A 15623-nucleotide genomic window follows, 5' to 3' on the forward strand; every position below is an offset into this window, starting at 1 on the left:
AACAACGAAGCAATACATATTCATGAGACTGGATATAAATGGGAAAAGGTGAGATTTTGTCTTCAAGCTTTTTAAAACCTGGTAAATTAAATTGAGTGTCCCAGATTGTGTGACCCTATCATTAAATTTCAAAATATATACAGTGGAGAATGTAAATGAAAGGAATTTGCTTTTACTATTTTAATCTGTTTTATATTCCTAAAACCTTTTGCTGATACCTAAACACAACTATCTGTTTATATGCCCCAGCTTTTCAGCGAATTGTTGACATATTCTTTCCTTCCACCCCCACCAGTTTAAAAAAAAAAAAAAAAAAACAGAAGGAAATGTGATTGAATGGAGTTTGAAAGAGTAGAGGTATTTCTTCAGGTCAGTGACAGGATGTTCACCTCCAAAGCTGGAAAGACTAGTTCAAAAGCAAGCAGTGACTTACCTCATAATGAATTAATTGTGTGTCTGAACTATGATCCAAAAGGCCAGGTGGGCAGACCTTTATGCACTGATGGGTAGCCTCTCCGTGGCCCAGAACAAAAAATTCAGCCCTGATGGCTAACATGTGGTTTTCTGCTGCATTGCATTTACAGAGGTCTGTAGCATAATTCATACTGGAGAGGTGAGGAGACAGCAGGATTCAGACTGAAACTGTCAGCAAATTAATATCCTCGTCTTGTAACACCAAATATTTCCACCTAAACTAGAGAAAAGAGGAAAAAACAATGTTTTTCAGCCAATTTTGGATTAATCATTTTGAATTTAGTATGATGTTTACAGACATCTAAGATTAATAATAGCATGTGATATCACATCAACAGAAATATTTGGGGGTATGAAAAATTTACATCATTACACTTTCAAAAATCAAATTGGTTGCATACTTTACCATTTATAAAATAGGCTTATTCTACCATCTTTGCTTAAAATAGTGTAACAGTGTACATTTGAATCAACTCTCTGTTCTGTGACCGGGAAGTAGAAAAGCATGTCACCTAATTCTTTCAGATCCCATGTAAACAAATGGGATTCTACTCCCTTTTTGCTGCTTAGGAAATAGGAAAGTAAGGCTGTATTTCAGGCTGATCTTGAGGCTTAGGTAAAAAGAAAATTTTCTCTCTCATAATTCATGTGTTCTGCATAATTTAAATAAAGGTTAAGACAGAAGTAAGGGGAGAATTTACTCGTAAGTCCAGGCTAAGGAAACCGCACATTGCATTCAGATGTATGGGTCTTCCATTCAAAAGGCTCCCAAGGAACCTGGCTGCAAAACCAACTACTTTGTCATCATTGGTTAAGTTGCTGAACTTGCCCTGAACCTCAGATTCTTTATCTAGTGAAAGGTGGTAATGACTACCCCAGCAGCTTTGTGGTGGGGAATCAGTGCTTGGAAGGCAGGTGTTAAATTGTGAAGTGCAGAACAAGTTCATTTTTTGTTGTTGGTATCAATACTGACTTCTAGTAGGGAAAACTCATTAGTATGTTTGTCACCAAGCCAGCAAATCTCACGTGAGACTGAGCCTCCATCTGCTCTGGCCACTTCTGTTCCATTTCTTCAATTTCTTACATATGCTCAGTCCCGAACTCGGATCACTGGAGCTACTTGCTTTACTCATTTGTAAACTTGGTTGGGGAGCTGAAACCTCAGGAGTTTCTATTTCCAACTCCAGTCAGAGATGTCTTTACCTATCTAGTTACTTTATTGTTAATACTGTGGGCCTGTGGGTTCAAATATGTTTCCATGAATATCAACACCATTATTTTAGACTTGGGAGATTTATTTGATAGCTATTTTAACAGTAGCCAAGCCGCTGGTTTATTTCTAGTTGAACATTAGTGGCTGGCTCTGCTATGCTATTTTTTAAATAATTTTTTCCAGCAGATACAAACGATTTTAAAAATGGATTCTAATAATAAGGCTAAGTACTCTAAAATCATCTGAAATGTCACTTGTTTTGCCCCAATCTCACATGACTCATCTGCCTGTTGTTTCATAATAGTTGTTGTGACATTTGCTGTAAATGTTATGCTCCCTTCTGTGTGGGTGTAGAGCTATGGTTTTAGATAGCTGCAAATAAGACCCTCCTCCCCCCCCCCAGGGGAAAGGAGGTTGCTATGACACAAGAATCATTTACTAGGAATAACATGAGTCAATAATGTAAACCAAGGCCTTTAACAAAACATCAGTGACTTTTAAATGCAAAGGAAGCCCTGTCAAATGATAATTTTTTTTTTCCTCCAAACCATTTTAGTAATACATTCTTGGGTGTCCAGTAAAAATGAAAACTTAGAGATTTTTACTGCCTAAAAAACTTTATTCATCACATGGAGATTTTAATTTTCTATCAGCTGTCTGAAAGGAGAATGGAAAATAAATACTATACTGAAAAATACCATGAAAGCCGTAGGCAAACATTAAATGATTAAGAGTTTTATTTCTTTGTTTACTTGTTTGTTTTTAATGTGGTTCTTCTTTTTATTTAGATAATCTAGATTTGGGGATTTGGAACCTTTTAAAGCCAAAACAGATTGAGGCTTACAAGCATGTCTTCCTAGATGCCACTCTGATAGAACAGATATTTCCTGATAGATCTAGTCAGAGGTGCTCCAGTCTTAGGCTGAAGGATCTGATGTCCAGGGAAGGTAGGCAGCTACCCAGAGTCATAAGCCAGTGAGTGGTAGAGCTCAAGTGTAAGATGCTTAGACCACTCTCCTTTACACCAGTCCAGACTGCTGCTCACCAAAGCCTGGTAGGTACTTATATTCTTTTTCTAATGTTTCTGATGCACATGCATAGTGTAGATAATTTTGAGCATGCAGTAACTTGAAAATTCTACATTCACTTTTTCTATGAGCCTCTTAAAAAGTGGGTGATTACATAGTTAGTATTCTGTCAAGGGTCATCTGTTGACTTCTTTGTCTTCTTAAGAGCAAGAAAGGAATTCTCCCTCCCTTCTTCCCTCCCCCCTCCCTTCCTTCCTTCCTTTCTTCCTCGGTATCTTCTATCCCCACAGGCATTTTCCTTGCCCCTATATGCAGTCATTTTCTCCTGTATTTTTGTTTGCATGGATTCTTACATCATACATGTATTTTTTGCTTTGTACTCATGAATTTTAGGGGATTTAAATGGCATGGTGTTATCAATCTCATTCCATTTCTTATTCTTATCACTAAGCATGTGATAAAAATAAGACTAGCTCTTTTTAGAGCTAGTCACATCATAATGGATGCATATGCCTAATTGCTTTTAATCACTGTAATAATCCATGGTGGGTACTCCTCCATTTTACCTACCTGTTCTCCAGTTGGATTCCCCAGTGACCTCCAGTTCTCACCCACCACCAAAAAATGCTTTAGTGTATATCCACACTCATCACTCTGTAGCTAAATGAGAATTTCTTGAGCAGCAGGAGAACCTCTGTGTCATGGTGTGCAGTGCTGAAATAGTCACCAGAATTGCTATACCAGTCCACAGTCTCACCAGTAATGTGTGATGGTTTTTACTTTCCTAAATCCCTGTGACATTTAATATTGTCCATTTTTCTAATTTTTGCCAGTGTCCATCTCGTAAGAGAATTTGAATCTTTTGATTGAAACTAAGGTCTTCTTGATGTCAATGGCTAAAGAAATAGCTCTACTGAGAGACGTAATTTTCAGCTTATGTGTATTTTATTCACCTGAATTTCAAATATTATCCATAATTTAGGGTTCCAATTACCATGATGGTGAGAAAAGTAATTAAAATTTGAAGGTCATTATTAAGATATGGATAGGCCTCCCCTGCCCCAACACCCGGCTCAGTCATATCCCTCTTCCCAACATCATGCTCTTTCTGGTGAAATGCTAGTTACCCATCAAAGCCTAGTTTAAAATCGACAACCTGCTCTGTGCCATTGAAGTGTTTTGACCATACTCTAATTATAGTAATTATGACGGGTCATTAGAGCTAGTCCTCTACTTTTCTGTGCACCCGAGTAGCATGTGAACTTACGTGGCCTAGGGCATCTTTGTACCCCTCCCACCCAATTAATCTAACTTAATTGTAATTAATTAATTGTTTTGTGAATGTTAAGCAATAGCCATTATATGTTTAATATTTCCATTTTATCTGACTACAGCAATCATTTCTGGTTCTGAAAAATTTTTAGATTAAAACCATCTTCCGCATGTTCTAAGGTATGAAACATTGGCATCTTAGCACAGCATTGATTTAAGGGCTGCATTGTTTCAAAACTGCTTCCTGGAAAAATCCTGGCCTTGTGTGGAAATACTTGTAAGCTTACCACAGTGCTAAGGTGGGGTAACCTTCCAGCCTTGCAAGAATGCTGGTCAGGATCCTTCACTGTCTCAGTGAAATGGTCCCTCTCACCATCTGTTCATCTGACTTTCAAGTGTGTCTGCACCTTTTTAGCAGTGTACCATATAGCTCCGGTTTCTTATTAAGAAACATTAACCTGGAACAGGTAGCCTGCTTCTATCAAGAAGTCAAATTGAGGAGACTTCCCTACTGGCCCAGTGGTTAGGACTCCACGCTCCCAATGCAGGGGGCCTGGGTTCGATCCCTGGTCCAGGAACTAGACCCCACATGCATGCCACAACTAAGAGTTTGCATGCCACAACTAAGGAGCCAGCGGCCTGCAACTAAGCAGCCCACCTGCCACAACTAAGACCCAATGCAAACCAAATAAATAAATTTAAAAAAAAAAGTCAAATTGAGGAAAGTTATATTTAAAGGAGATAATTTGAGAAAAACATTATTTCAGCTAAGTCATTTGTGATTTTATCCATTGGAAGTTTATGTAAATGTTGTGCTTATTTCCTTATCTGTAAATTGAAGGAAATAAATTATGTCCAAATCTCTGAAGTTCCGTGATATGATATATACCAGTTAGCCTCTGTGGGAAGAACCAACTATACCCCCCAACTTGGGGGACTTTGGACTTTCCTTACTTCCTCAGGAATTGTCTCCATGACTTGAAGATCCTCACGTCTATAAAGCCACCAGGGCTTTTGATTTCTTCTCACGCCAGACTAGCTGGCTCCCAGTTGTACACTTTTATTCTTTTCCATAAGCCCCAGGGCCTGATTGTGCTTCCTGTTTTTCTCTCAAGCTTCCTCCTTCTCCATGCTTTTTTATGGTTCCCTTATCCTTCGGTAATGGCTGCAGAGTGGTGTGTAGCTTCTGCAGCAGTACCTGACAACAAATCATCCAGCCTTGATCGGTTTAAAAGTTTTATTGCTGATCCCACGGGGAACCAGAATGAGGGAAATCACTCAGTTCCTTCATCCATAACAAGAGCATAAGATTGCTGGAGAGTGCCTGGAATTAGGAACTAGGAATTAGGTTAATGTCCCAAAACTCCCTGGCATAGGGCTTGGCACATGGTCACTGCTATCCTAGGAAATGGCACCACTCAATTTTGCTCTGAAGCTACAGGGGCCTAAAGTCCCATAGTAAGAACATTCCCAAGTCCCTTCACTTTTGTCAAAGCCCCTGTGAGCAGCCAGTGTGCTACTGCAATTATTACACCTGAGAAGAAACCTTTTTTTCAGTTTAGTATAGGTTTAGCTTCCTACGATGGGGTAGGAGGAGATCGCCCAAGTTCTGACTGGAAAACAAAGATAACCTCTTTTGTGAGGTTGGGGTAACTTTTGGTGTCATTCCCACAGTGCCTGTCAAGTCTCCGTGCTGTGGGAAGCAGATACAACCTTGAATGAATATTGTACATGATTTAAAGTAATTATTTTTCCACATTTATTTCTCTTCCATAAATACAGAGAAGCAGATGAAATATCCTTTTATTATAAATGGCTGCTTACTGCCAATAAGCTAGTTTAAATATTTTTACTTCCTCATACGTTCTTTTGTTCTTGTTCAGGTATATATTCTGTATTTAAAAATCATGGTAAAAACACATCAGTATAAGCAAAATAACTTGTCTTTTTAAATTAGAGCAAATATGCAGTTGTTGTTGATACTCCTTAAATAAAATTGCAGTCTCGTACATTCTGATGATAAAATCTTTTCCAATAGTCTTCATGGGTTTTTGACAACTTTAATTTTGTAAAGGGTTTCATATATACTCAATGTAATGTTAAAAATTTCAATATACTTCTTGCTTTCCATGTACAAATATCTGGCTTGTTCTTCTGAGAAAAAAACAAACTCTGAGTTGGTTTGGAATTTCAAGTTGCAATGAGAAAAGTCCACCTTTAGCTTTCTGCTCTTATGTTAAGGCTACGACTCATCTCCAAACAAACGTATGATTGAGGTGATGTTTTGGAATAACATCCTGTGTTTTGGTGGCGCATCACTCTTCAGTGACATTCTGAGGTTGCATTGTATTAGCACATGATATTTTCCCCAGTTAATTGATATCCCAGGTTTGTCCAGGGGAAAATCTACCGCTCCCCCAAACATACTTGACAAGTTATTATATTTACTTTAGTCAAAGCCCGTGTGTGCAATATCCCTCTTGGAGGTGGTCTATTATTGGAGTCCCATATGCTTTTTGTTTGGGAAGAAAGCAGTCACTGTGTCATACTGTTACATGGAGTATTCTTTTTCAGGGATGTTGTTCCCTTGGGGACCATATCAGGCCAGAGTTCCTTAGTCTAATAAGACCTTTGTAACTCTTATTGTATAAGAGTTCTGGGAGGGAAGCAAGAGTTAAACAGAAAATGTAATTCAAGCAACTATATTAGGCCACATGTGGGAAAACATGACTCTTAGTATTGGATTTAAAAAAAGGTTTATTTGTTGTAAAAAGGACTCTGATGCCAAAATTTTCAGGGTATTTCAGTGTAAGTGAAGACTGTTGTGGCCCAGGGAACTCACAACATTTTAACATTTGCTTTAGTTTCTGAATATGTATGATTTAAAAAACACCATACAGAGTTGTCTTTTCACAAATTTTATATTTAAAAAAAGATATAATTAATTGTTATAGAAGTCCTGTATGGTGATATTTAAGATTTTCTTGTGTGAGTTTTCCCATCAGCAAAATTATGTTTATTCCATATGAGGATAATGATTATAGCAACGTTACATACATATTCTTCATGCATTAATACAAAAATCTGTACTCATAAGAATTACTCAATTTAATTGTTGTACTTTACCAATTGATGACAAACACACTGATTATATTCCATAAAGGTAGAATTTTAAAAATGAATTTTTTCTACATGAACATAGAAGCTTGCTCTTCAGATTTTATAGTTACAACTGATGAAGAAATTTTTAATTTATTACATATAACATTTTTGGATACAGAAGTCATAAAATACTTATAAGTTCTTAATTAAAATATTTAAATGTTTTGACAGATTATGATAATATAAAATCTGTTTTCTGAAATGAGAACGTTACAGTAAAATATGTGATATTGTGTAATATTTTGAGAGTTCCCTTTCACTTTTTTTTTTTTTTTAACCAGAAAATGGTTTCACAGCAACGCATTCTAATTCACGAAGATTCCATGAACCTGCTCAGTCTTTATACCTCTCCCTCTTTGCCCAACATTACGCTGGGACTTCCAGCAGTGCCAGCCCAGCTGAATGTAAGTCATTATTACCCTGCAACAGCCTAAACCAGCCCAAGGGATATTTTCATAGGGAAATTCTCGTTCTTTTCTTGTATATTTAGACTTCAGGGAAACTTGGTAGTCTACTTCTCCTTCACTGTTTGCTGAGTTGTTCAAAGATGTTCAGTTTAATTTCACATTAAAGAATCATGCTGGTTCATATAATATATAAAAATAATAACTAACATTTGTATAATGCTTTATAGCTTTTAAAAAAGAAAGCACTCTCCAGGTATATTATTTTGGTAGCTCCACCGAACCATCCTATGAAACAGAGATTACAGGACACATTTTTACAGAAGAAGCAGCTGAGACTTGGAATGCATAAAAGCCCAAGATCACAGACCCAGCAAGTAGCAGACCTGAACCTCAACTCAGGCCATTGCTGAGAGGTGCAGCGTCTGAAGCGCAGCAGCATATGTTTAAAGAATTTATTTTGTGAATGACTTTATTTTGAGAATTTAGGTTACTGACTCTGTGGTACTGAAGAATACATATCTGGAAAACCTCTCTAAGAACAATATTAAACTCTTGCCTGGAGATTCAAAGTGAATCAATTACTTTAAAAGTCCTGACAACTGAAATAGGATCTTTTGGAGGTAATTGTCCTACTAACAGAAGACAGCAATAATTATTTTATGCATATTCCCTAAAATAATATAAATTTCAGTCATTGTAAAAGATTTTTAACTTTACCTAGACTAATTTATCTGTGAAAAGTTAGTAAATTAAATTGTACTTATGTAGAGGTCATATGATACATTTGGTTTAAAGAGAAATTTGTTCCAACCCTTGGCACCAATTTTGCCAGTTTTTAGATGCAGGTCTTCCACTGAGTCCATCTTGTCAAATTCACATCTTTTACAGTATGCTAACGTTAAGAAATCATAAAGAGTTGACCATTTTGTGACTAATTTATTTTCAAAATATGAACCCTATCTATGGTATGCTACTAGTTTATGCACAAGCACACCTACAGGTGACATTTTTAAATGATACATTTTTATGATTGTGTTCAATACATATTATAAAACCAATCTAAGAGGTACCTTATTGTATTTGGTATTTTTAATAGAGTAGAATGTTATCTTATGTGATATAGTAATCTTATACCAGTGAGGAGAAAGCAAAATTTGGATGTTGTTTTATATTTGGAGATTAAAGAAGACAGGCTTAAAAACACTGAATTCAGCTATGCCCCTGAAATTCCACATGAAGCATTTGTAAACAGTTGGCTCTAGTGAAAAGAAGAAAGAAATTAGGGATGAAATAAAACATACATATTTATGGATGATATTTTCAAATCTTCACTTACTAAAAATTATTTTCTTCTGTTCCTGTTTTTTCCTATCTCTTCTGATGATAAGCAAATGCTAGCACATAAACTTATGACACGTGAATAGGCTTTTTTTTTCCTACTCTTTTTTTTGCATGTTCTAAGTCACTCCTACCAGCTAACACAAACATACACCACATTTAATGTGGTCGGGGAGAATTTTTTCCCAAAGGACCAAGTACTAAAAACCAGACCATTTAATGTTTCAATGGTAATACAATTTGGTACCTTTGGATGAATAAACCAGTGTGGTTTGGATTGAAGTTTCATTTTTCTTTGCTTCCATTTTGGTGTGGATGAGGCCATCACAATTAATTTTTCAAGCTTAGCATTGCTTTGGCAAAGGGATCTCTAATATTCTAGTTCCCCACTGAGTAGTGGTAACTTTTAAGGAAAAGAGGCCAGGAGAAGGAATCACTTCTAGATTAAACATTGCATTGACTCACTGTGTGACTAAGACAAACCATTTACCTCTTTGTCCTTCAATTTCTCCGTTACTGAAAATTGCTTTGCTTCCCTGGTACACAGCAATTTTGAAAGATGAAACATGAGTTTTGAAAAGAAACATGCCACATAATTTTGAGGTATTAGACCTCTGCTTTTGTAATACCAAAATGACCACCATTCATTAAGTTCTTTGAATAGGAGAATTCATTATTACTGTTGATGATATAAATATTATTGCCTTATTATTGTGTTATCATATATTTCAAGTTCTTAATAGCATTTTTATTTGATATCTAATTTCACTTGTAGTTTATTTTATTAAACAAAAGTATCTGGAGTGTCATTTTCAATATTTAAAGATTTGGGAATCTGTTATGAATTAATATAAAATACATGTTTAAATCAAATTCCTGCATATTTTATATAACCTTTCATTGACTTATCTCAAGAATTTTATTTTAAAAATTAAATACTGGAAACCCACACTCTGTGAACATATTAGAGGACGTATAGAGAAAGGGTGAATGGTTCCTTCTGCTTGAAGCTCCAAAATTACGGATCTTTTTATCTCTAGCTTCTTAATCCCTATTGTATAGCCATTAGCTCAGCGATTTGAAAACATTTTACTTTTCTAATATTCCTTTTACTACAGCAGTGTATTAAACTATTTTAGAAATAACTGTCCCAGTTATTAAGCCTGAAATTAGCATGATTTTTAATGTTAAAAAGCGTTTTATTTTGGGTTCCGTATAATGATACCCAATACTAAATTGTCTCCAGTGCTTCAGCTCTATTTTTGTTTCTCCTTTGTTAGTTCACTTAGTTCACAAGACATGGTGTTATCCATTTTCCCTACTCAGCCATTGGATAAGGTAGGGCCTTTTGGTCGGGGGTTAGGGGGGGTGGGAATTATGGAATAAGAAACTAATCTAATGATTTACAGACCTAATGACCCATATGGATGAAAGTGGATTAACATCAGTATTATTTCTTGACACAGGCTTCAAATTCGCTCAAAGAAAAACAGAAGTGTGAGACCCAGACACTCAGGCAAGGCGTTCCTCTGCCTGGGCAGTATGGGGGCAGCATCCCGGCATCTTCAAGCCATCCCCATGTCACTTTGGAGGGAAAGCCCAACAGCAGCCACCAAGCTCTCCTGCAGCATTTATTATTGAAAGAACAGATGCGACAGCAAAAGCTTCTTGTGGCTGGTAATTCATAACGGCACCATTTGCAGGTTATTTTAGGGCTTTCATTTTGTCAGCAATTCAATGTAATGTCTCTTCAATGCAAGACCTAGTAAAGATTCAGTGTCATACATAGGTCTCCCTGATACCTACTACTGTGGAAAGACTGTTGTCTTTATTTATTCCTCTAGATCCATGAAAAAAAACTCACCTTATTTAACCTTCATACATACCAGAGTGGACTATTGGTGAGTCATTGATCAGTTGCATATCTGCCCAATGCTTTGGCACTTTTGCCTTCACCCCACCCAACCTAGCCTTCTGATATTTGCCCGGTAGTATACTACTTTTCGTAAAACTTATCCCATAGCTATTTTCTGTAGCTTCTTTCCTAAATTGTGTATGTGTCTGTGTGTGTGTACATATATACATGTACATATATATTTTTTTCAGGTGGAGTTCCCTTACATCCTCAGTCTCCCTTGGCAACGAAAGAGAGAATTTCACCTGGCATTAGAGGTACCCACAAATTACCCCGTCACAGACCCTTGAATCGAACCCAGTCTGCACCTTTGCCTCAGAGCACATTGGCTCAGCTGGTCATTCAGCAGCAACACCAGCAATTCTTGGAGAAGCAGAAGCAATACCAGCAGCAGATCCACATGAACAAGGTAAGTCCCCAAGCCACGTCAACATGCCATAACCACTGGTGTGGAAATTGGGGTTTTCTTCGCTGATGTGTGCATACAAGAGAGAGTGTTGGTATCCATCACAGCCAAACGGAGACTGCCCTCCTGGCCGTGTTGTCAGGGCTCAAGGGCACCATCACATTATCACTGTTTTCTCCATCACTACATGCGTAGGACATTTGTAGCAAAATTGAGCTCCTAGATTAGAAAGTCTCTTATGATTGGGTACCTATCTTAATACAGAAGCACATACAGGAACATGTGTGCAGAGCCCCATTTTTTGTTATTGTAGTAAAGGTGTGAGGCAGAGTTGAAGTTTGCACAGGTGCTAGCAGCTATGCCAAGGTCGGCCAGTTAGGTATTTCTCAGCAACTTCTATGTATGCATGTTATATTTATTTTTTAATATGCCCTACTTTATTCCAGTCAGTGTTGAAGCGGTTTCTCAGAAACTTGTGGTAGTTTCTTTCTGGCAGCCTTATTGTGGCTGAAATGGACAGCAAATGCCTGAATCACAGCACATCCTCAGGAGCCCTCCTGCTGAGGCAACCACAGCCATTCTAAAATAATGGTATCAGGCGGGCCGGCAAAGCATTTTCAATGAACTTGTAAGCAAAACTGTTCTGTACAGTTTTGCCACTACTCTCTGCTATGGTAGCCTTACAAAGTAGAATCCTCTCATTTCTGGAGAGTGAAAGGTCCTGAATATCAAAATTCTTTCTATTATCTTTTGTTACTATATCACCTCCAGATATCTTGTAGAGACATTATATTGAGAAACAATCTCCTGTTTACTGATAAATGGATAGCTAAAAATTGAAATAGTATTTAAATGCTTTATTGCGATATAAACAAAACAAAATCTCATGGGAGAAGGTCTAATCATCTTTCTAATAGCAAGAGAAGGGGGTGTTTATCATGTGCTCACCTTATTGCAGGTGGGATTAGAGATTTTCTCTCCTCTTTGGCCTCCATCTTATGGAGCACAGGCTCCGGACACGCAGGCTCAGCGGCCATGGCTCACGGGCCCAGCCGCTCCGTGGCATGTGGGATCTTCCCAGACCGGGGCACGAACCCGTGTCCCCTGCATTGGCAGGCGGACTCTCAACCACTGCGCCACCAGGGAAGCCCTGGCCTCCATCTTAACAAGGCAGAGCCATGAAGGGAGCATGGGCTGAAGACCACAATACTGAACACAAATTCTCCCAGTCCAACCCTTTGCAGCATTCAAAGATGACATGTATGTGTGTATATCGGGGTTCAGGGTGGTTGGCTGTGCCATCTGCCTCTCCTGTTATCGTTTGCTGTACTGCAGATTGTATTTCACTATATTTCAGACTCTTTCTATATCGTCACATTAATGCCTGTTTTATTGCTACAGCATTTCTCTAAATTTATCAGATTGTTTTGGGTACAAACAGTCTTGTCAGAGGAGAACCAACTTCCTTCTTGTATAATGGCATATAATACTCCTTGTCTTGAATGTTTTTCTGCATGTTTACTATCTTATGGTAGAGTTACGTTGGTTTGTTTGTTTTGTGGTATCTTAGCACTACTTAAAACTACCAGGTATTCTTGAAACATTGTCCAGTGTGAGAGGAAAGACTGGGAATTCTACTTTTCACCCCACAATATTTTGATCTGGAATTAAGTTCATTTAGAAAAGTAGTATTGGATTGTAAGTATACTTTCTGCTACTCGGTTTGATTTCCTAGAAATATGTGGATGTGCATATTCTATTATAGGTAAATTAGGTAAATTGGTCCCTTTGAAATCATCATCTACAGATGATTTCTATGAATACCTTTAAGAATACTTTGGAATACATTTTTTATGACCTAGAGTTGCCACTGCTTCACATTCAGATGGTTTGTTAATATCAGAATCTTTGTATATTAGTATCACAGTGGAGATTTTGACAGGCAGATGCTAACCTCAGTCACATGGAAGAAACTAAGATGGAAAGCAGGCATTTGCATTTTAGCAATGAGAAAAGCAAATCTTATCAGAGACCTTCTCCCATGTGGAGCTGATTCCTTGGAATCTGTTAAGAATTCTTCCCAAAATTAGAAACAAACCTATACTTTTAGGTACATGTTTGTACAGTGGTTTGATTATTAAATCTTGTCTTAATTAGGCAAAATGAAGCCCAGAAAACTTCAAAGTACAAAGCTGATCTTTATATATTAACCTCTCTCAACTTGGGTGTTTAGATTACTCAAGCAGGTCTCTACTTGGCTTTTCTCCATGTATATATTCCATATGTTTAATCAAGATGGCATATGCACACTGGGTATTCTCTAGATTTGAAAATATTTCACTTGCCCTCAGTTGTCTAAGGAAATAGAGAAGAATCTTATTAAATAAATCTTGAACTCCATCCTGTTCCATGGTATTCACAATAGAACCATTAATAAATGAATTGCTACTGTTCACCCTCCCCCATGAGGTAATGAAAACATTTCACATTAGGAGAAGGCCAAACTTAGATGCCAAAAGATAACAAGTTTTATATAATAATACATTTATGTGTACTCTAACCATTTAGAATAACCATTAATGAGAAATAACCACAGAAACTTTAATATATGTCGTTTTTTTCCTATCATGGAAGAACCTTTACTGAATCCATTCAAATTGGAGCCAAGTAGTTGGCATCATAAAAGCATGGTTCTTACTCTTGAGATACTTATTCCAGCAGGAAATATAGGCACACATGAAGAATAGGTGTGCAGATGACATATTTTAAAATGTCTTTTCCTTTTATTCCCTCAGCTTTTCTTTATGGTTCTTTTTTGAGGAATTTAGGAATTTTGAGGAAAAATGGAGTGAGAAGAAAGAAAAAATAAGTAGGTTTATCTCTAAACTTACATCATATTAAATATGATTGGGCTTCCTGGTATGAAATTTTTAATGATTTATTTGAATTGCTAAAAATCTTTAGAAGAATTAGAAGCAAAGCTATACTTTTCAGAACAGTTTATACAATGATTGGCTTATTAAATTTTAAAAACTTTCTCATATCTTGCTATTATTTGACTGCATTTATGAAAGCGGTCATTCATGCTTGTTATAACTATACAATGTAAATGTTATTAATCATACTAAACAATTTACCTACCTGTTACCTGATACTTTAATGACATTTACATGGGAAATTTGTGTGTGGTAAGATGTTAAGCCTCATGTAATTATGTTGTAAGTGCTTAATAGCTTAGCAGAAATACCCCAGGAATGGGTTTATGTAGCATTTGTATTGCTGTATCTACCAGTAAATAATGGGGCAAGCCTGAAAAATGAATGAAAAATGTCAGAATGATTTATCTCTGCTTATCAGTTTGTATATTCTGTTTTCACTGAAAGAGTTTTGAGAAGCTTAACCGTAAGAAAATCACGGCTTACAACATTTGTTCTTTGATTTTTTTTTGAGACATTTACAAAATTCAGAAATGCATTTAAACAATTTATATTACTAATATATAGTACCTTCATGTTTCCAAAAAAACAAGAGTTTTTTAATATGAGGATTTCAAAAGAAAACTGTTGCTTTTGCCAGTATCTTTTGATTTTTTTATTAGAAAAAAATGGTTTCTAAAACAGAATTTTCCTTGTAAATACAAAATAGCAAACAAAAATATAGGAGGGTATTGATAATTTTCTTCTGAACCGTTTTCAAGTTTAAATATTGCCACAGATTATCTGGTAAAAACTATGATGAAAACAAAATACCACAGTTACTTGGACGTTTTTATGATTTTTGAAGGAGTATTCTGACCACTGCCTAATTACCAGAAGGGTAGATCTCTAGTCACATCACTCTCTGAATGATATACAGAAATTTTCCAAAGTATATTCAGGCATTTTTGTTGTGAGATAATTTGACATAGATCTCTGCCCCCTTCCAAATGACAACATTATTCTTTGAATTATTTCTCAGTTATAGTATTAATAGAATAGCATTGGTTGATGCCTAATTGTTTCTGTTTTAACTAGAATTTTAATAACTTTTCTAATACCTATATTTTTCATATTCATTCCATCAAATCCATATGAGAAGAAATTTTAAAATTATTTCTTCATTCAATACTTATTTATAAATAATCTATGCAAGTATCCATTTAGCAAATCATTACTGAATTCTTACTTGGTACCAGACACTATTTTAGGCACTAAGAAAACAACATTCATTATCCTCATGGAGCTTACCATATGGGGAGCAGGGGACTGAAATATTCCAGTAAACAGTAATACAATACAATGTTTTAAGTATTAGGATAGGGGACATGAGGAAGGAAATTGTTTCCTTTGAGGAAACAAGATTTGAGACTTGTTTAGTTCTTCTCAGGATTATCTTGTCCTTTTTACATCTTTTCCTCTCCCTTCTCTCT

The 15623-nt window shown here is 36.4% G+C and overlaps 1 protein-coding gene across 4 annotated transcripts in view; it reads left to right on the top strand.

Annotated features, from left to right (window-relative positions):
- HDAC9 (histone deacetylase 9) overlaps positions 1-15623 on the top strand; it is a 586393-nt gene that overhangs the window by 159685 nt on the left and 411085 nt on the right. For all 4 annotated transcript variants that reach the window (XM_060157126.1, XM_060157124.1, XM_060157125.1 and 1 more), the window contains 3 exons: positions 7431-7553; positions 10361-10571; positions 11001-11218. In XM_060157126.1, the coding sequence (XP_060013109.1) occupies positions 7431-7553; positions 10361-10571; positions 11001-11218 (552 nt within the window). The remainder of the gene's footprint in view (positions 1-7430; positions 7554-10360; positions 10572-11000; positions 11219-15623) is intronic.

This window comes from Lagenorhynchus albirostris, chromosome 8, assembly GCF_949774975.1.
Source record: "Lagenorhynchus albirostris chromosome 8, mLagAlb1.1, whole genome shotgun sequence".
Lineage (NCBI taxonomy): Eukaryota > Metazoa > Chordata > Mammalia > Artiodactyla > Delphinidae > Lagenorhynchus > Lagenorhynchus albirostris.